The 21,954-nt window shown below is 42.8% G+C and overlaps 1 protein-coding gene and 1 pseudogene across 1 annotated transcript; both read left to right on the top strand.

Annotated features, from left to right (window-relative positions):
- Positions 1–1,919: 1,919 nt before the first annotated feature.
- On the top strand, positions 1,920–19,992 carry LOC127206378 (bile acid receptor-like). The gene is made up of 10 exons (XM_051165669.1): positions 1,920–2,047; positions 4,088–4,450; positions 6,610–6,750; positions 10,063–10,205; positions 10,300–10,404; positions 10,539–10,638; positions 11,607–11,720; positions 14,212–14,337; positions 15,053–15,166; positions 19,623–19,992. The coding sequence occupies exons 1-10, from the start codon at positions 1,984–1,986 to the stop codon at positions 19,859–19,861; spliced, it is 1,509 nt and encodes a 502-aa protein (XP_051021626.1). The 5' UTR covers positions 1,920–1,983; the 3' UTR covers positions 19,862–19,992.
- Positions 6,815–6,968, top strand: LOC127206762 (uncharacterized; annotated as a pseudogene).
- Positions 19,993–21,954: the final 1,962 nt, after the last annotated feature.

The following is a 21,954-nucleotide window of genomic DNA, read 5'->3' as shown; positions in this document are numbered from 1 at the left end:
AGCACTCAGGAGGCAGAGGCAGGTGGATCGCTGTGAGTTCGAGGCCCAGCCTGGACTACAAAGTGAGTCAAGGACAGTCAAGGCTACACAGAGAAACCCTATCTCCAAAAAAACCCACAAAAAACCAAAACAAAACAAAAAAACCAAAACCAAAACAAACAAACAAACAAACAAACAAACAAAAAGATGGGGGTTGGGGCAGAAGCTGATTGGTTGCTCTGGATTGATGGTTTTTTCCCAGGAACTGCAGTTTCATTTTCTAAGAAACTGAAACTCAGGCGGGGTCAGCCTGGAGCTGAATCTGAAGCCGTGGAGTCAGGCTGGCTCCTAAAAAATGGTCCTCCTCATTCCCTGCTCCACTCCCCCCCCCCCCCAGCCGATAAATGACTCATCTCAAATCCTTGAGGTGTGGTCATAGGCTGGTATGGCTGCTTAAGACTCGTCAGCTGCACCGTAGAAGCTGGTAGCGTTAATAATACCAAGGGTCGCACGTCAGAGCCGATACTAAAGTCAATAGCCGCGGGAACTGGTTAAAAATGGACTTATATCAAGTCTCAGATTGTTCCTACTCCAGGTTTGTTTTTATTTTTGTTTTCTTAATGGAGCCTTTTTCTGAGCAGGGCCATGCATTTTTTAACTACCCCGAGTGGTCGACATAGAAAGCAACATTCTTCCCCTGAGGCCATTCGTAATCCTGCTTGTTGTAGAAATAATAGGTCTAGGCCTCTTCTGTTTTGCAGAACTCCCACAGCTAAGGACCGTTCCAGTCGGTCTCTATCTGCATCCACGGCTGACCTCGGGAATTTAGTATTAGGGCTGAAGTTCCCTTACCAACGGCTCTTGCTACACCTAATATGGCTGTAACAATCTCTCTCTCTCTTTTTTTTTTTTAACCCTACTTGTGAATGGTTTTAGTTGAGAATAAATTTCTTCTTTTTGATAGTAGATTACTTTAGAAACTAGTTGTACCAAAACACAGGTTTTATTAGTACCATTTAGAATAACGGCATGAATGTAGCTTCCAATTGGTCCCAGAATATGCATAAATACTGTGTTACCTGAGAGATGAACGCTGGTCCGTTGTCTGACCCCAGTAGGGTGGGTAATACATACCTGGGAATAATGTCTTCTAATATTTTCTTTGCCACGACATTAGCAATCTCCTGTTTGGTGGGGAAAGCTCCAGGCATCCTGAAAAAGTATCTATAAAACCTAGCAAGTATTTAAGCCATATATTCCTGGTTTTACTTTATTTCCCAGTTAGCTTCAGGTCGTTGGCTTCTTATCCAGTTCTTGACCAGAGCTAGAAGCAGTAATAGGCTGGCAGGTGGGGCAGTGGGAAACCACTCTTTTGACCATCTTTCCCAATTGAAAAACCTTACATGTGGCTCCCCACATTCGTCCTCTGATCTCTCTTTGGCCTAAGTGAGTGTTTTATTTTATTTTTGTTTTTGGAGTTTCTCCCTCTATGTGAGTGTTTTGATGGATCTGGCGAATAAGTTCTGCAAAGTCCGGGTACCATCTCATATGAAGCTGCTCTCTTCTGTGGAGAGCATCTTCTGTGTCCGGCCAAGGAATATCAGTCAGGCCAGGCTGGAGGTTCTGGACATACTGTGGTACAATGGAGCATTGATGCGCAACAGTTATATCCGGGTTTGGTAGCAGGGTGGCGGGCTTCAGGGCCAATGATGGATTGTAATGGATGCAAAGTGCGTTCAGAAGCAGGCACTAATGACGGGCTGACTGGGCGTTGGATAGACAACAGTCTGGCGGGTTTTTCAAATTTTCCTCTATCGCGTGAGGGGTGGTTATGATCAGTTTTTGTCTCATGGTAATTCTGTCTGCATGTGTCATCATGCCTGGCTTTACCTTGTCATGTAATAAAATCATAAGTAGTCTGTTACAATTTCCTCCCCTCAGGTTTTATTCTGAAGGTGTCTAGCATCCCTGAAGTAAACAAAACAATAGAAACGGCACCAGAGAATGGCAAACACCTATGTCACTACATCTGATGGGTACTATCTGGCTGAGCCCACACAGTATTATGGTATGTAATTTAAAAAAACTTCAGTACAGCTGTTAATAGAGTATTTCTTTGTGTGGCTAGAGAGATGGCTCAGCAGTTAAGAGCATTGGCTGCTTTTCAAGAAGACCAGAGTTCGATTCCCAGCGCCCACATGTTGGCTTACGACCATCTATAATAACAAGTCCAGAGAATCCAATACTGTCTTTGGTCTCCTTGGGCACCAGGCATATAAGAAGTGTACAGACAAACATTAGTGCAAATTTACACACACACACAAAATAAATACATCTGAAAAAAATGTATTCAATTAGAAAAAGAATTAACTTGCAAAAGTTAAAGTTGGTTTTAAGGAGCAATGGAGGCAACCTGATGTATTAAGTTGTACACGAACCTTATAGTTGTCATGCTTGATAAATTTTATTTTTTAAAAGATTTACTTGCATTATTTCAATGTGTGTGTGTGGTTATTTGCAGCACAGGTTCCCATGGAAGCCAGAGGCATTGGATCTGCTTAGAGCTGGAGTTACCGGCCTTTGTGAGCCACAGATTGGGTGCTGGGACCCGAATCCCGGTCCTGTGCAAGGGCAGAACTCATTCTTTCCCCATCTCCGCCCCCCTCATATATTACATCCTGACCATAGTTTCTTTTCCCTCTCCTCCCCCAGCCTCACCCCCACCTCCACCCTCCCTCATATTCGCCCCAATGCTTCCTGCCTCCTCTCAGAAAAGAACAGGCCTTCCAGAGACATCAACCAAACATGGCATAACAAGCTACAATAAGACCAGACACACTGCCGGGCGGTGGTGGCGCACGCCTTTAATCCCAGCACTTGGGAGGCAGAGGCAGGTGGATCGCTGTGAGTTCGAGGCCAGCCTGGTCTACAAAGAGAGTCCAGGACAGCCAAGGCTACACAGAGAGACCGTGTCTCAAAAAACCAAAAACCAACCAACCAAACAAACAAACCCAACAAACAAACTGAGCAACCCAGTAGGAGGAAAAGGGTCCCACAAGCAGGCAAAAGAGCCAGAGACATGTCACCACCCTCCATCTCATTTAATGCATTGACTTACCGTTCAAACAAAAGGCTGTTTGCTATTCTTTTGTTTTATTTGAAATTGGTGGTTTTTTTTTTTCCTTTTGGGGTGAGTTAATTTGTTAATGTATGTTGTCTGTGGCCTGATTGTGCTAACTAGAGTTGTAACATAGTGGTTAGAGACAACTATGACTCAATAGGTACATGGAGTTGGGTTGTTCTTCAGTTAAAAGGGTTAGCTGACTGCACGGTGGGGTCTGAAATAAACTCAGCAGGCTTAAGGAGCACAATGGACATTCATTCACTTTTTAAAAATTAAATTCTTTTGTTTTTGGTGGTACACACCTGTAATCCCAGCACTCGGGAGGCAGAGGCAGGTGGATCTTTGTGAGTTCCAGGCCAGCCTGGTCTACAAAGGGAGTCCAGGACAGCCAGGGCTACACAGAGAAAGGCTGTCTCGAAAAAAACAGAAAACAAACAAACAAAAAAGTCTTATTAAGTCTTATTATATAAGGGTATTCTTTTAAGGTCCCTTGGGCTGGGCAGGTGTTTGGAAAGTCCCAAGACCATCCTGGAGAAGAATCCCAGGACAATGGGCCTACTTAAAGCACTGCTAGTGGGCTGTGGCTGTGGTCAGCCTGCCTTTGGGCCCATGCGTGGGATGCTGAAAGCGGTCTTACGGTGCTGGAATCTTTCCCTGCTAGTGTGACGATAACCACAAATGTAAGGGGAAAACGCAATGACACATCTGGGATGTAGTCACTTTTCCTTAAGGTGCATGAAGCACTAGCAACGAATGCCCTTTCTTCTGGCTCCCGAGCCACTTCTGTGTACCTCTGGGGCTGTAGCATTTATTCGGCGCTGTAGTTCCATTTCCTGTGTTCCCATTATGCTGGATAGCAGGCCCTGAGGTGTAGTGAGTGTGTGGAACTAACTTTCTGCTGAACATAAAACATTTTGAAGTTTGAAAACGATTACAAACTTTTGACTTTTTATGACTTGTTCTTTTTTATGTTAATAAAACTAGATATTTTGCCAGAACAAATCCATTATCCGTTGTGTGACATGGATTTCCAAGAACCACCCTACTGCCAGTACTCTGCTGCTCAGTTCCCCCCAACATTACAGCCTCCATCTTTACAAAGCCATCTCAACACATACGGCTTGGATCCACAGTACAGCAGTGGTAGCTGGTGCGGACTCGATGCTCCTGAGTCAAGTCAGTCCACTTACGTGGTTGTTCATGATGGTGAAGACGGATTCCCTGGGATACCAAGGTCCAGACCAACGTGTTCTTTACGCTGGAAGGGACAAGATGAGCTGTGCATGGTCTGTGGTGATAAGGCGTCAGGATATCACTACAATGCACTTACCTGTGAGGGCTGCAAAGGTAAGGGCTAAGGCACAGTGAAAAGGACAGCGCTGTGCGCGTGCGCGCCACACACACACACACACACACAGGCCCACACACACACACACTGCTTTATAACACATGAGAAACAAAGCCAGGGAGAAGTATGCTTAAAGAGGTCAGTCTGTGATCAAAGGCAGGAGAATAAACTGTTATGTTTAGGGTTAGTTTCTTCTTCTTCTTCTTCTTCTTCTTCTTCTTCTTCTTCTTCTTCTTCTTCTTCTTCTTCTTCTTCTTCTTCTTCCTCTTCCTCCTCCTCCTCCTCCTCTTTTCCCTTCTTTTTCTTGAAACAAGGCCTCAGTATGTAGCCCTGGCTGACCTAGAACTCACTATGGAGATCAAGTTGGCCTTGAACTCACAGAGATATGCCTACCTCTGTCTTCTAGGTGCTGGGACTTAAGGTATGAGCCACCATTCCTGGCCCTGGTTCTTTTCTTTTCCTCTCCTTTCCTCCTCGTCCTCTTCGTCCTTGTCCTCCTCCTCGTCCTCCTCCTCCTCTTCTCCGTCTTTTTTGAGAAAAGGTCTCTCTATTCAGTCCCGACTGTCCTGGAGCTCACTGCATAGACCAGGCTGTCTTTAAACTCTCAGAAATCCACCTGCCTTTGTCTCCCAAGTATTGGTGTTAAGGGAGTTCACTACCAGGTCTGTCTCTTTTCATTTTTGATGAAGACTTTCACATTTCAGTTTAGATTCAATACATACAAGCAAAAGCTTTCCTATTTCTAGAAGAATTTGATGCTGGAACAAAACATGGAATTTTATAAAAATCTGAATGTTGACCATGACATCTTCTTTTTTTTTTTTTTTTTTATGTAGTTGATATAATTTACATACTTGGGAGAAAATTAGAAATAAATTACTTCCCTCATTCTAAGTCAAAAGACTTTTAAAAAGTAGTTTGTAAAGAAAGAACAAACTGAAAGTATGGAAGTGACGGCCAGTGTTTGCATGTAGTGTTTGCACAGAGCGGAGGCGTCTGAGACTCTTAAGAGTTCTGAAGCGCTTCAGTACCCCGTTAACCAACGAACTCTAGGATGAGAATGCACCCTCAGAAACAAAACAAAACAATCCAAACAACAGAAAACAGCTCACCAATGTCAATAAACATGGTTGTTCAGGGTAAAAGTTTACCTCTAAATCGTACAACTCAACGCTTGCAAGGACTAGCCAAATGACAGCTACAGGAAATGGGGTAACAGTGTCCTAAGTGGAGCAGTAGGGCAAGGATGCTTCTGAAATCAGTACCTCACTGTTACAGCTGAGCTGAGGAAGCCGGCACAGTTTTGAAACCCTGAGGAGAACTTTTACTTCCTTTGCTGAACTGAAATGGTGAAACTCCATCTCTCAAGTGTCTACAGGGAGAGAATGAAGGTGGGGCTTGAAATGGGACTCTGCCTAAGTTCAGCCAACCTCACAGGAGCAGGAGCAGGGAGGGGCAGGGCTTAAAGGGAAGAGCGAAGCTTTTTCATGACCAAGCATTGCAAACGGGAGAGGGACAGCCTGCAGGGGCATGCCTGCCTCTGTGGGCTGAAATCAACCTGGGAGAGCCTAGAAAAGAGAGGCTTTTCCTGACATTTTTGTCTTAGGTGACCACATATTCCCTCAGAGGAACCTTGAGAGATGCTTTCTGTCATCTTGATATTCTGAAAAAAATGCAGCTTTAAACACTCTCAGTCGGACGTGTTGGTGCACGCTTTTAATCCCTGCATTCGGGGAGACGGAGGCATGTGGATCTCTATGAGTTCCAGGCCAGCCTGGTCTAAAAATTTGAGTCCAGGACAGCCAAGGCTACACGAAGAAACCCTGTCTGGAAAAAACAAAACAAAACAAAATAAATTTTATAGGTAATTTACCAATAGTAGGGTAGAGGGTTGTCTTAGTGTGGTAAGGGTACTCAACTTAAATTTTAGATGTTACAATGAAAGAGAGAACCTGAGGATGGAGTGAGCATACCAACTACAGAGAATTAGATAACTTTCCAGATAAATGTATATTTAAAAATTACTGGGAGAACCCCCCCTTCATCTTATTGAAATAATCTAGCTAATTTGTTGACTTTACTATAAAAGTAAAATGTTAATAAAAATGAGAAGTAACTAAAATTACCACTGTTAAACTTTGACAATTTCTGTTGTTAGGTTTTTTCCGACGTAGCGTTACCAAAAATGCAGTGTACAGTTGTAAGAATGGTGGCCGCTGTGAAATGGACATGTACATGCGCAGAAAATGCCAAGAGTGCAGACTGAAAAAGTGTAAGGCGGTGGGGATGTTGGCAGAATGTAAGTGCCGTTGTGTTTGTGCCTTGGCTTTGTTTTTCTGAGGGGGACTAACTTTTCTCCGACCTTACTTACCTGGCAGGGGAGACATCACGGTCATGGTGGTGCTTTTCCCAAGGCTCATCCATTGTACTGGGCATGTGCTGACCGCTATGATTTCCACAAATGTGGGGAACTTGGGTGCATAATTTGTGTTACTGGGGGCCGCACTCACACTCTTCTCTGTGCAATAAAATTGAATTTAAAAATAGTAAAATTAGCCGGGCGTGGTGGCACACGCCATTAATCCCAGCACTCGGGAGGCAGGTGGATCGCTATGAGTTCAAAGCCAACCTGGTGTACAAATGAGTCCAGGGCAGCCAGGGCTACACAGAGAAACCCTGTCTCAAAAAAAAAAAAAAAAAAGTAAAATTAAAATATTTCCAACCTTACTGAGACTGTAAAGCATTCTTCAAGAGACCTTTTGAACATGGCCGTATATGCACAGCAGCCACATATGATCAGCAGTTGCTTAATATGGATGGCCCATTATAAATTTACATAGTGATTTCCATAATGTTGCACTGTACTATTTTTGCTCTATTTTTGGAATCAGTCATAGTTTCATCTTAATTAGAAGTTCTTTGGTGGCTGCAGAGTTAGCTCAGCAGTTAGGAGCACCTGCAGAGGACCTGGGCCCAGTTCCTAGCAGCCACATGGCAGCTCACAATCATTTAGAACTCCAGTTTCAGAGGATCCAGTGGCCTTTTCTGACTCTGTGGGTACCAGGCATGCATGCAGTGTGCATACATACATGCAAGCAGAACACTTGCACACATAAAATAAAATAAATCTGAATAATAATTTTAAAAAGATCCTGTATTTTTATGTTCCTTAGCCTAAAATTATATACTGAACTGAAAAATTATATACTGAATTTAAATGTGAAATTTAGCTAGTAGTTCCCAAAAGCCTACCTGATATCCAGGTATGGGTGTCAGGACCTGCCTTCAAATGCCATCACAGTGGAGGTTAGTGCTTTAACATATGAGCTTTGGGAGACACAGTTCAGTTCAGAGCAACCCTTGAAGTTGTCTTTTATTTTACTAATTTAACTTAGAGACAGGATTTTATTATGTAGCTGGCTTGGAACTTGCTATGTATGCCAGGCTGGCCTCAAACTCAGAGATTGCCCCCCTGCCTCTACTCTCTAGTTTCTGGGATTAAAAATGTGTGTCAGCTGGGCATGGTGGTACATGCCTTTAATCCCAGCACTCGGGAGGCAGAAGCAGATGGATCTACAAAGCCTGGTCTACAAAGCAAACCCAGGACAGCCAAGGATACACAGAAAAACCCTGTCTCGAAAAACCAAAAGCAAAAAAAGAAAGAAAGAAAAAAAAAAAAAAAAAAGAAAGAAAAAGAAAAGTGCCACCATGTCCGGTCCAAAAGTTGTCTTTTAGCTTGTGTCAGGAAATGTATGCCAAAGGGAACTCAGAGGACTCTGTAAAGAAAAGGAATCATCTTTCACTTCAACTTAAAGGAGTTACGGCGAGATGAAGCAAAAGGGAATTGACGAGCACACTTATCGTGATTGATGGCGTAGGACTCACCTACACGTCATTCATACATCCGTGTCCTCCACCATTGCTGTGGCTCCTCACTTACCCCTCAGCTGTCCTAATGCTATCATGTGTTAGTGCTTTGAGCATCCATTTCCCTCTTTCCCTCTTCCTACTGTTCTCTTTTCCTTCCTCCTCCTCTTCTCCTCGTGCTTTTCCTCATTCTCCTTCCCCTCCCGTCCCCTTCCTCCTCTTTTATTCTTCTTTCTTCCTCACTCTTATTTTTCCTTCTTGTGGTGTTGAGGGTTGAGCTCAGATTTCTCACGTGCTAGACAATCTACCACTAAGCTATATACCGAGACTCCTTTTCTACTCGAAACTATCGAAACCAGGCTCTGAGCTGCTGAGGCTGGTATTCAGCGTGGGGTCCCCTTGTTATCGCCTCTTGTGTAGCTGGGGTTACAGGTGTGGACTACCATGTCCAGTACTTCATATGTTGAAAATTGGCTTCATATCTTTCTGTGTTACTTTTCTCTAACGAGTAATAAAATAATATAGAAGGGTTTTAAGGTTTTGTTCTGTCCTATACTTCAGCTCTGTATTCATTTTCTTTCTTTTTCGAGACTGGGTTTCCCTGTGTAGCCCTGGCTGTCCTGGACTCGCTTTGTAGACCAGGCTGGCCTTGAACTCACAGTGATCCACCTGCCTCTGCCTCCCGAGTGCTGGGATTAAAGGTGTGTGCCACCACTGCCCGGCTCACTTTCATTTTAGTAGGTATGCTTTAAATAGTTATGAAAGTGAGGGGCTGAAGAGATGGCTGAGCAGTTAAGAGCACCGACTGCTCTTCCAGAGGTCATGAGTTCAATTCCCAGCACCCACATGGTGGCTCACAACCATCTATAATGTGATCTGATATCCTCCTCTGGCCTGCAGGTGTACATGCAGGCAGTGCTCTGTATACATAATAAATAAATAAATAAATCTTAAAAAAGAAAGTGGCAGGTATATTAATACTTGCATAGTTTTAGGAATGAGCTGTGGCAGCTGCTGCTGGTCCAGTAAAGCCACAACTTGAAGATTGACCACTCTGTAAACACACCCATCCTTAGGCTGGAAAAACAGCTCAGCAATGACGAACACACACTGCTCTTGCAGAAGACCTGAGTGGCTCACAACCAGCTCTAGCCCCAGCTCAAGAGGATAGGACACTTCGAGCATCCCTCGGCACCTGCACTCACATGGACAGTCCCACACAAAGACTCACCTAAATAATTAAAAATAAATCTTTAAAACAGCAGCAACAACAGCAAACCCCCAACGACAATCCTCAAATAAATGTTCCTCATATTTGAAGAATTAAATGCTTTTTCTGGCTTATAGGAATATTGGCTTAGTTTATTTCGAAAATCCTAAGGTAGTCTTTCTTAGCCTTCTTACATAAAACCAGTGGTAATAGTTATAAATAAGGTAATTCTACTACTATTTAAAATGACAATTCCATCTCACTTCCAAGATGCAATTAATATGTAAATTTATTATGTAAAAATCTAAACATAATTTGGAAATGAAAAAATAATTTTAATCTTTGTCTGCTTTAACTGTATTTTCAAGCGGACAAGGTAACTATGATGGGAGAAGGGACATAGGAAATGTAGTTGATCCACACATGCGTAAGAGACGTCTATGACTATTTCCTCATTTAAGACCGTTTTCATCAAACCTTACAGTGTTGTTTTCTGAGCCCAAACTGCTTTGTGTGAATTTTGTGATGTCACAGGTTTGCTCACAGAGATCCAGTGTAAGTCGAAGAGACTTCGCAAGAGCGTCAAGCACCAGCCCGCTCTTCGCCCTGACATCCAAGTGGAAGACGAAGCAGCAGACAGCAACCGTGTGTCACCCACCACCACATCTGGCAAAGGGGCAAGGCTTTCCTCCCATACAGTCTCCTGTGTGTAACTTATGGACAACGTGCGTAATGGGCACACATTACAGGCGCCCCTCTGTTCCCTTACAGGCTCAGGAGAGCGTGGCACTCACTCAAGAGGAACGCCATCTTCTGAATGCCATAGTGACTGCTCATCAAAAATCCATGATCCCCCCAGGGGAAACATGCCCGCTTGTATGTATCCATTACTGGAAAGACATAACTTGTAATGAATGTTATTAGGAAAGGACAGCAAAAACAGTTTAAAAACTTCAGTAGTCATCGGAAAGAAAGTTCTCCTTATCCTTCTTATTCCTTTTACGGACCAGCTGCAGGAGCACTCCAACCCTGGCCTAAGCTTTTTGAGGCTCTCAGAGGCGGCACTCCTCCACATACAAGGGCTGGTGAATTTCACCAAGGGACTCCCAGGTAAAAGTCTGTTTCATTATTTTTTAAGGTTGATCTATTTTTAATGCTTATGTGTTATATGTGTTTTGCCTGCAAGTACATGTTCACACTGTGTCCATGCCATATCATGGAAGCCAGAAGAGACTGTTGGATCCTCTGGAATTGGAGTTACTGGTGGCCGTGAGCTACCATGTGGGTGCTGGGACGTGAACCCAGATTCTGTGCAAGAGCAACAAATGCTCTTAACTGCTGTCTCTCCAGCCCCAAATTCTCTGTCCTTAAGGTGAAGGGATTTATAGCAAACATTGAAACTTCTGGCTGTGAGGCTGGCTATACAGCTCAGTGGGAGAACGCCTGCAAAGCCCTGGCTTCAATAGAAAACCCTTATTTTTCCAGTAGTGTTACTTCTAACAAAACAAAATGCTTATTTTATTTACTTCAATTAATCATGTGGGTGACAATCTAAAGATTTGCAAGAATTATTATAATGATGTAATTCTTTTTTGGATGAACCAGGAAACAAAGTCCGTTCCCTGTACAATACCAGAACAAGCCACAGTTGGCCAAAACAGCGTTATATATAACTCAGTTTCATTGTATATTTACAGGTATAGAAACGCTTTGTAAAGTTACATCATTAGAGGCTAAAGCAACTCTGTTTGAGTGTCACCAGCCAGGCGCAGTGGTGCACGCCTGTAATCCCAGCACTCAGGGAAGCAGTCTGATCTACAAAGCAAGTTTAGGTAGACAAGGCTACACAGAGAAACCCTGTATTGAAGTACCCCCCCACCACAAAATAAATAAATAAATAAATAAATAAATAAATAAAAGTTTCACTTAGTTCTGCCCTACCATGTAGAATCATATCCAGATTTGGATTTATATGCTACAGTTGATAAATACATAAATACTTGTAAGCACGTAACTTGTGAACATTATGCTTTGGTAATCTGTTTCTTCATGCTTTTTTTTTTTTTTTTTTTTTTAAGGCTTTGAAAGTCTACCCAATGAGGATCAGACTGCACTGCAGAAGGAGTCAGAAGCTGAAGTGCTGTTCCTCCACCAAGCCCAGCTCTGCAGTGCAAAGGACTCAACATCCAGAAGTAAAAAGAAAAAAAAAAAGATTTTTTTTGAGACAGGGTTTCTCTGTGTAGCCCTGCCTGTCCTGGTACTCTTTCTGTAGACCAGGCTGGCCTCGAACTCAGAGATCTGCCTCCTGTGTCTCCCAAGTGCTTGGATTAAAGGCGTGCGTCCCTACCACTCAGCTATACATACACAGTTGTAAACACTGTTCTTTTGGTTCTGGAAATAGACTCTCATGTAGCTTAGGCTTCCTAGAACTTACCGTGTGGCTGAGGAGGAGCTTCTGCCCTCATTGCCAACTGATAGGTCTCCAGATGAAGATGCCTCCATGCCTGGTCCATGTGATACTGGGGATGCCTGTGGTGCTTCTGCCCTCACTGCCAACTGATAGGTCTCCAGATGAAGATGCCTTCATGCCTGGTCCATGTGGTACTGGGGATGGACCCAAGGACTTGTGCATATTAAATGAGAACTCTGCTAATTCAGTGGCATCATCAGTCTCTTATTTATTTTATTTTATTATATTTTTCCAGTTAGTGCAGGAAAAAATGTCTCATAATAGCTTCTTGCAGTTTTGTAATATAGTCATCGAGCATTTTCTCTCAACAAAGTCATTCATTTTTTTTTAATTTTTATTTAAAGATTTTAAAAAAATATTTATTTATTTATTTATTATTTATACAGTGCTCTGCCTGCATGTACACCTGCAGGCCAGAAGAGGGCATCAGATTGCATTATAGATGGTTGTGAGCCACCATGTGGTTGTTGGGAATTGAACTCAGGACCTCTGGAAGAGAGGTCAGTGTTCTTAACCTCTGAGCCATCCCTCCATCCCCCATTTAAAGATTTATTTATTATTTATACAGTGTTCTGCTTGCATGTGCACCTTCCCGCCACAAGAAAGCACTGGATCTCATTACAGATGGTCATGAGCTACCATGTGGTTGCTGGGAACTGAACTTAGGACCTCTAGAAGAGCAGACGGTGCTCTTAATCTCTGAGCCATCTCTCCAGCCCCTAAAGTCATTCTTTTAAAAAGTGTACTTTTTTTTTTGAGACAGGGTCTCTCTGTGTAGCCTTGGCTGTCCTAGACTCACTTTGTAGACCAGCCTGGCCTTGAACTCACAGTGATCCACCTGTCTCTGCCTCCCAAGTGCTGGGATTAAAGTTGTGCGCCACTGCGCCCAACTGTAAAAACTGTACTTTAAAAAAAATTGTACTTTTTAAATTCCTGTGAGGATTTCGTACATGTATATAAAGTATTTGGATCATACTAACCTCACTTCCTCCCCTTCCAACTCTTCTAGAATTCTCTCCCAGCTTCATATCCTTTCTTGACCCTTCTAGTTAGGCTGTTCATATGTACATGGGTGTGGGGGTCACCCACTGGAGCAGGGTCAACTTCCAGGGACCAGGTGCCTAAAGAAACTGGACGCTCCCTCCCCTAGCAGCTGTCAACTGCTGACAGCTCCTTAGCTGTGGTTGGGCGTCTGTGCTCCTAAGAAGGGCTCTTCTAATGAGAACCTTTACAGGTGTTAAAACAGTAAGAGGGTGATGATTCTAAGGCACAAAGGAGCTTTGTGCGAAGGCTGTGCGTTCACTTTGAAACTCACAGCCAAGGCTGGGCGTGCTGGTGTACACCTTTAATCCCAGCACTCGGGAGGCAGAGGCAGGTGGATCACTGTGAGTTCGAGGCCAACTTGATCTACAAAGTGAATCTAGGACAGCCACGGCTACAGAGAAACCCTGTCTCGAAAAACTGAAAGAAAAGAAACTCACAGCCATAGGCTACTTACTTATGGGACACTTCTGTAGTGGGGTAACGTGCTATTTAGGCTAGTGTTGAGGCAAGTATCCAGTACCTCAGTTCCATAAAATACAGAAGCTTTTTTTTTTTTTTTTTTAAGGCCAATAAGCCCTTTGAATAGAGCAGGAAAGCCATCACTGTTCTAAGTGTGTGAATGCAATAATTCAAGCCATAAAGTTGTGTATTGATTGAGGCTGTGGGAAGTAGCAAGATGACAAAGCCAAAACCAAGCCAACAAAGCATTTGCCGGTGATGCCTGCTGCCTTCACTAACTGTGCTTGCTACAGTGCATAACTTTCTAAAATATACTTATTTATTGGTTGTTCTTCCCCGCATACACTAGACCATAAGGTTGCTGAGGGGAGTCCCTTGACCTAGGTCGTGAGTACTTGACCGGGGTTTGTTTAAGAGTCTCCCGAGCCTCCGATGAACTGTGTGGTGCGGGAGGGTGTGTGTGTGTTTAAGAAAGTCATTCTTTATAGCATAATGGAAAACTCATTTTGGAGGGTCTTCTGTACAATCTTTCTACAAAACATGAACTATTAATATGGTTTTATGTTATAGTAACAAAAGTGATAAAGATACCGTTTTAGGGGATTGCTTTTCACGTAATAGTTATTCTGAATTCTGAAAAGATATTGAATTCACTATCTGTATAATGATTAGGAAAAAACATCAGACTTGGTATTTTTCTCTTTTGCTAGGTCCCGTGAGATCACCAAAGTCCCCAGCTCGCACACTGGAGGCGCATGATGCAAGGGATGACGGAAACCTTTGTTCTTTGGAAAACTTTTTCAAGGAAGCCCTCTCTCCTTCTGCCACTCTAACTGGTACATTGCACGACACAGAACAGCATCTTGGGCGGACGTGCTTCCGTTTCTTCCTCTCACTTTATTGCAAGGAGAATGCCATGAGCTTTTCTCACACTGGACAGATTTCTCTGCTAAGACTGTTTCTGTGGTGGCGAAAGCATTTGTAGACACAGTCAGCACATTTGTTAATGTAGGCAGATCATCAGCGAGCATTCCATTTGTAACCACTTTCTTATTTTGGCTGCAATGTGGCAATTCTTTCCCTATTTAGGTGAGAAGCTATTTGGGGCCTCTGGATCATTCTGTGGGGTGCTTTTCAAAGTTTCTCAGGATGATGGCATTGTAATATGCAGGCAAGATCCGGTATCACCCATAGAATGTGGGTAGAAGGGAAAGCTTTACTGTGGATAATACCGCTACCCAGAGAGGGCCTTCCATAGGTTGAAGGCTCTCAGCCTCACAGCCTCCTGTGTGGTCCATGTGGAGACACGCTGCCATTGTCCTGGTCTTTCTCAATAGCACACCTAATGTGCCCATCACTGAGATTTGGGTATGAGCTTCAAGGGTACAACAAAGACAGTTGTCCTTGCTGGCCATCCCCAGACATCTATCTTGAACCCGCCCTCATTTTATTTTTCTTATACTAGTTTGAGAGAAAAGAAAAGATAATCATGATGTGTTCGCTTCTCGGCTACATTCTGATGAAAATTCACTTTATATTAATCTTTTTCAGGTATTACTAAAGACTTTATTGCCTCACTGTCTCACTTCTGCAGAAGAATGAGTGAACTTAATATGACAGATGCCGAATACGCTCTGCTTATGGCAACAACAGTGCTTTTCTCAGGTAAAAACTGTGAGGAGTAAAGGCTCTGGGTGACAGCTGGTAGGAAATCAGAAAGTTCTTGCTTAGTGAACTATTAACTGCAGGCATATGTGCCAATTTCGTTTCTTCACAGTCTGCTCTCTATGAGCAATTCTTACGCTCACCACCGTGTTTTAGTTTCTTGCATTTTTTTTTTTTTTTTTTTTTTTTTTTTTTTTTTAGGCAGGGTTTCTCTGTGTAGTCTTGGCTGTCCTGGACTCACTTTGTAGACCAGGCTGGCCTCGAACTCACAGGGATCCGCCTGCCTCTGCCTCCCGAGTGCTGGGATTAAAGGCGTGTGCCACCACACCTGGCTAGTTTCTTGTGTCTTAAAAAATGCTCTCTTGCCCTCATAGACCCTTGGCTATACTTTCCCAAGTCCCTCATAGAGGAAGTTTCTTTAGGGAATTAGCTGTATTCTGGTCTCCATTTTACTCCTCATGCTCACTCCTGAGTCCTCCACAGTCGTATCTCACACCATCCTCTCCAGTCCACTACAACCTCCCAGTATCAGGATCTTGGCATTGCTGATTCTACTGGTCAATTCTTGGTCTTTGTCTTTCTTGACCCATCAGCTGTGTGTGATAGAGAAAGAAGACAAGAGGGCATCCTGTCTCCTGTGAGCCCTTGGGTGGAGTTTTGAAGCCACTGGCCTGTTAGAAGGACACCTCAGAGGTTTTTTCTTTTTTGTTGTTGTTGTTTGTTTGTTTTGTTTTTTTTGTCAGTTTATAGTCTTCTTGACGCGCCTGTAACCTGCACTACATACTGGCTCCAGGTTGAAGTGAGACAGCTGCTTAGCATGGGTAACTCACTGCTTGAGCCAATGGAACTCTCCTAGGATACCCCTGGCCTGTCTCCTTGATCAGGACATGCCTGCTTTCTTTTATACTCTAACTTCCTGTGATATTGGGGTTCATGAACGCTCACTAGGTATTGAAAGTTCAATCACTTAGGCTCCAGTGCAGCTATATTTTATTGTCCACTTTCCAGTATTATGTTTCATCCCAAGAAGCTTTGTAAACAACTGTGTGATGAAAAGGATAGACAAAGCTGGGCGTGGGGGCGCACGCCTCTAATCCCAGCACTCAGGAGGCAGAGGCAGGTGGGTCACTGTGAGTTTGAGACCAGCCCATGTACAAAGTGAGTCCAGGACAGCCAAGGCTACACAGAGAAACCCTGTCTCAAAAAAAAAAAAAAAAAAAAAAAAAAAAAAAGAAAAGAAAAAGAAAAAGAAAAAGATAGAGGAAAATAAACATGCGTTTAGAAGGCTGGAGCGATACAGTGTTGATTGTCATGTGAGCTTGAATATTTGGGAAGCCAGGTCAGAGTGTTACCTAGGGACAGTTCACCCTGGTTGGACCATGAAAATCTTACTTGCAGTTCAGTGTGGTAAGTAAGCTACAAATTCTAGACGCGCAGTCCCTCAGAGCCCAGTGTGCTGGCTGTGGGAGGAGTTCTCTGCCTCTGAGGAGTGGGACTAATACTGCCTGCGGCATCATCCTTTGTTTTTTTCTGTGGGATCTGTTGAACAAGTTACACGTCGTGCCGTCTATATTTAACAACGTTTCAGTGGGGCCAAGGGCTCAGCTGGATTATAAATTTGTCATGAAGATATTTTTAATTAAAGTTTTATGATATAAAATGCTTTCATCACTTCCCTTCAGTTGATCTTTATTTAATGTCCTTTTTATTTTTCAGAGCTAATATTTATTCCCGACGACTTACTCATTCATAATCTTGTCATTTCTACTCAAGGTTAGGTGGAAAGTGCTAGGCTCTCTTTGTAGACCCCAGTCCGGCTAGCCCTTGTCTCAAGAAGTTTCTACTCCTAACCACACCGCCCACCCACCAACACATAGAGGTGGTTTTTGTTTTTTGGTTTTTTTTGCTAGACATTTAAAAAATCTTATTATTTACATATTTATTCAGTGTGTGTGTACACGTCATGGATGTGGAGGTCAGAGAACAACCTATGGGGGTTGGTTCTCTTTTCTCACCACATGGCTCCCTGGGGCTTGAACTCAGGTAGTCAGGTTTGGTGACAGCATCTTTTCTTACTGAGCCATCCCACTGGCCTTGCCAGCTTTATTATTTCACTGAATTTCTGTTACATCACTCACTCCATATTTCCTTGTTCATTACTATTCTTTCCGATTCTTCTGTATTCTGTCCACTTCGTCTCTCACAATGATAAGCATTTGAGTTGTTCTGGGACTCAGTTTTCTCTTTAAATTATTTCATTATTTTATGCATATGTTTTGCCTACATCTGCATACCAAGTGTGCCTCATGCTGCAGAGGTCGGAAGGTGTCAGCTCCCTTGGGACTGGGAGTTACAGATAGTTGTCACAAGGTCCTGTTTCCTTCCCCACTCACTTCCTTCTTGATCCCATCCTATCTCTTGGCATTGAAGGTCTGTGTGTATTTGATACTCACAAACTTATCTACTAGTTTGGTGTGCTCCTCTAGAGTTAATGAAATAAATAGCCTCCTCAAGATTTCCATGGGACTGTCCAGCAGGCACGTCAAATTTAAAATACCCAAAACTGAACTTCTGAGACCTCTCTGCCTCACCCTTTCATATTTCTTTTCTTTTCCACCTTTACCAAACAATATCGCCATCTTCCAAACTGCATGTACAGGTTTTTTTTTTTTTTTTTTAATCCTTAATTTCCATTTCTTTCACCTGCACTTGTATCACACAGGAACCAGATCTGTTGGCCCAGTCCTAAGACCTAATCACCTCCTACTGTAGCTAGTCCGAGTAGCATAATTAAAGGCACATTTCTAACCGGATTTTTTGGTTCTCTGCTCTGTAGACGCTTTCTCCATTAGTATGCGGCAGGAGCCTCTGGAATGTAAGCCAGACCATGGCATTCCTCTCTCTGTGGCTGCCGATGGCTTTTCCTATTTTGCATAGATTAAAACCAAAGCCCCTTCTAGTATTCTCTGCCGCCCCCTTTTAATTCTCTACCTGGCCACCCTGCTTTTGGCACAGAAGTTCCTGGAGCCTTGTTACGCGGTCTACTGTTGTTGGTGCGTCTTTTCCTCTCTTCTGTTCAGATGCCCATATGATGCCATCTTTCACCATTTCGTTATTTTATTTATTTAGTTTTTTTTTTTCCCTTCACCATTTTGGGTCTCTGTTAATGTTATTATTGCCTGATTAGTCTTTGCAGACTAGCTACCATCCCAGAGTCTTATCTATCTCCCTGTTTACTTTTCTCCATAGCACATCATTATTTTTGCTTTTAAAAATTCTATTTATTTTTATCGATGTGCATGTTTCCTTTGTCTGTACGTGCAGCCCATTTGTGCAGTGTCTGTGTGTCCAGAGGAAGGTGTCATGTCCTCTGGAACTGGAGTTACAGATAGCTGTGAGCCACCACGTGGCTATGGGAACCAAAGCCCAGGATCTGGGAAGAACAGCCAGTGCTCTCAACTGCTGGTTCAGCCTTCCATTTTCACTTTTTAAAAATTTCGAGATGGGGAACTTACTTTGTAGACCAGGCTGGCCTCGAACGCACAGAAATCTACCTGCCTCTGCCTCCCAAGTGCTGGGATTAAAGGCATGTGCTACCACTGCCTGGCTCCTCTATTTTTACTTTTAAGCTGTGTATGTCTCTCTCCTTCCCCACGCCTTCCATACTAAGACTATAAGTGCGATAAAGGGAGAACACTTTGCCTGTGAGTTTCAATGCAGTCTGGCTAGCAAAATGACTGGATGAATGAAGGCTGACCAAGCCTTCAGAAACGCCTGGTCAGCTTGTATCTCACAGTAGGAACCCACAAAGTCTTGTGCTTTACTTCCTGTTGACTGTAGAGAGGTTACTTATTACTTTTTCAGTTTCAGGCAAAAAATAAAAAATAAAAAATAAATAAAGTTTCAGGCAAGCCCTCATGGCTGTCACATTCCCAATATTACTTGCTGGTCCTTCCCATGTGACATTAAGGAAATTGCTTAACTCCCTACATTTCAGGGAGCTAATCTGAAATATGTGATAAAAATAGAATGTGGCTCAACAGAATATTGTGACGATTAAATTAGTGAACAAAGACAATTTAATTAGCAAATCTAATGTGTATTAGGGCTCTGTAAGTACTTGTGGTTAGTATTGTTTAATAACTGCATTATTTTAAGTGCAATTATCATTCCCACTACTTTATTAATTTTTCTTTTTAAAAAATATTTTATTAATTTATTCATATTACATCTCAATTGCTAGCCCATCCCTTGTATCCTCCCATTCCTCCCTCCCTCCCGCTTTCCCCCTACTCCCCTCCCCTATGTCTGTGACTGAGGGGGACCTCCTCCTCCTGTATATGCTCATAGGGTATCAAGTCTCTTCTTGGTAGGCTGCTATCCTTCCTCTGAGTGCCACCAGGTCTCCCCCATTCCCACTACTTTAAATCAACATTAAGATAAATATGTTTTTCAGATCGTCCCTGCCTTAAAAATAAGCAGCATGTAGAAAGCCTACAAGAACCAGTTCTACAGCTTTTGTTTAAGTGTTCAAAATCGTACCATCCAGAAGACCCGCAACATTTCGCTCGCCTCATAGGGAGGCTTACTGAGCTGAGAACTCTGGGTCACAGCTACTCGGAAATCCTTAGCGCTTGGCAAACAAAGGACCCCAGGTTGGTTATGTTCTTCTCTGAGAAATGGAATTTGCACTGACTTTACTGAAGACTTAGAGTGTTGAGGTGTGTCTTAAAATTTCAGAATCAAAATTGGATGACTGATTAGAAAAATATGAACAAAATCATCGTGTTATCATTCACCCCATAAAATGGAGATCTGAAGGGCCCATCAGAAGGGCCCTATAGTACTTGGGAGACGGAGGCAAGAGGATCTCAAGGTTCAGGCATTCCTGGGCTATGTGGACCTCACCTCAGAAGAAGAAAGAAGAGAAGAGCTGATGGCCATTGTTTCCTCACAAGTCATCACCTAAAGAAATGAATTTTTAAAAAATTTAGCTGAAGCTATACAACATATAAATGTGAACAGAGGTTATAATTAGGATAAGGTAGTTTGCATGCCTCACTGATTAAGAAGAGCACATCGATGGACTAGAAACTAGTACTTAGAATCTTTTTTTTAAATTTTTTTTGGTCACAGCATTTCATGAATGATTAAAGAGGAACAAAACCTATTCAAACTGTATCTGCTTCGTATTTTTAATAAGTATATGCTAATTGTACAAAATAGTGAGTTTCATTACGAAAACGTCATACCTGTTTGTTAGGTATTCCTGTTGTATCTACCGCCCACCTTGTAATCTCCACATACAGCTGACGTCCTTCTTGTCCCCCAGTAGGTCCCTTCCGCATACACACCCTAAACATACAGATCCACATATGCAAGAAAACACTGGATTCTAGTCTGAGTCTGGTTTATTTCCCGTTAATAAAACCTTCATCTGTTTTTATGGAAATGGCATAATTTCATACCTCTTAAGGACTGAATTGTGTGTATATATCTGTCCATATCACATTTTGTTTACCCATCCATCTGTTGATGGTAACCAGTGCAATTTCATATCTTGGCTACTGTTGGTTGTGCTGTAGGAAACACGATTATGTAGGCTTTGTGGTTCTATGTGGCTCTTGATTCCTTAGGGTGGAGTCCCAGAAGTGGCATGCATGGATTATATGGTATATATATATATTTGGTTTTTCGAGACAGGGTTTCTTTGTGTAGCCTTGGCTGACCTAGACTCACTTTGTAGACCAGTCTGGCCTCAAACTCACAGCGATCTCCTGCCTCTGCCTCTCGAGTGCTGGGATTAAAGGCGTGCGCCACCACTGTCTGGCTTGGTAAGTCTATTTTTTAGACCCGAAAGAGACTATGTACTGATTTTCAAAGAGACTACACTACCTTCTTCTCCACAGTGTTAAAGATTCCTTTCCCTTCATAGCTCCTGCCAATATTCCCTCCCCGCCTATTCCCCCCCCCCCATCTCTCTTTCTCTTTGTATTTTTCCTAGACAGGGTTTCTCTGTGTAGCCTTGGCTTTCCTGGACTCCCTTTGTAGATCAGGCTGGCCTTGAACTCACAACGATCCACCTGCCTCTGCCTCCCGAGTCCTGGGATTAAAGGCGTGCGCCACCACGCTTGATGGCTTTTTTTTTTTTGTTTTTGTTTTTTTTTTTTAAAGATTTATTTATTAAGTATACAGTATTGTCTGCTTGTAGACCAGATGAGGGCATCAGGTCACATTATAGATGGTTCTGACCCACCATGTGGTTGCTGGGAATTGAACTCAGGACCTTTGGAAGAGCAGGCGATGCTCTTAACCACTGAGCCATCTCTCCAGCCCCTTGATGGCTTTTTTAACTGCTCCTTTGTTCTGTTTCTTTTCTTGCTCCCTTCTTCTTCTCAGAGAGTGCTGTTGTAGCAGCAGTGCATTTCACAAATAATGTACATAAGGCTAAGTGCTTCCTTTTACATTGTACGCTACCATGTGTATGTTATAAGTGTGAGCATACTGTTTAATATACAGTAATGCATTTAGAACAGTTGAAGAGGACGTCATCCACATAGAGACCCTTTAATCTGCATCTGTCCTAAAGAGGAAGGAAAACGAAGCTGTTTAAAAAAACACTGCTCACCAAAGCATTTCGGCATCACCTCCTCAGTTTTACATTAATTTTGACATGTTTGCCAAGCCTGATAGTTTCATCAAAGAGCTAGATCTCTCATTAGCATATTTTTTCAGAGCTCCCTTTAAAAATTCAGCTATAGAAATCAAACTGCACTAGGTACTCTCAA

Source organism: Acomys russatus, chromosome 23 (genome assembly GCF_903995435.1).
Source record: "Acomys russatus chromosome 23, mAcoRus1.1, whole genome shotgun sequence".
Taxonomy (NCBI): Eukaryota; Metazoa; Chordata; class Mammalia; order Rodentia; family Muridae; genus Acomys; species Acomys russatus.
The sequence above is the reverse complement of the archived record's forward strand: the minus strand, read 5'-3'. Positions and strand labels throughout refer to the sequence as shown.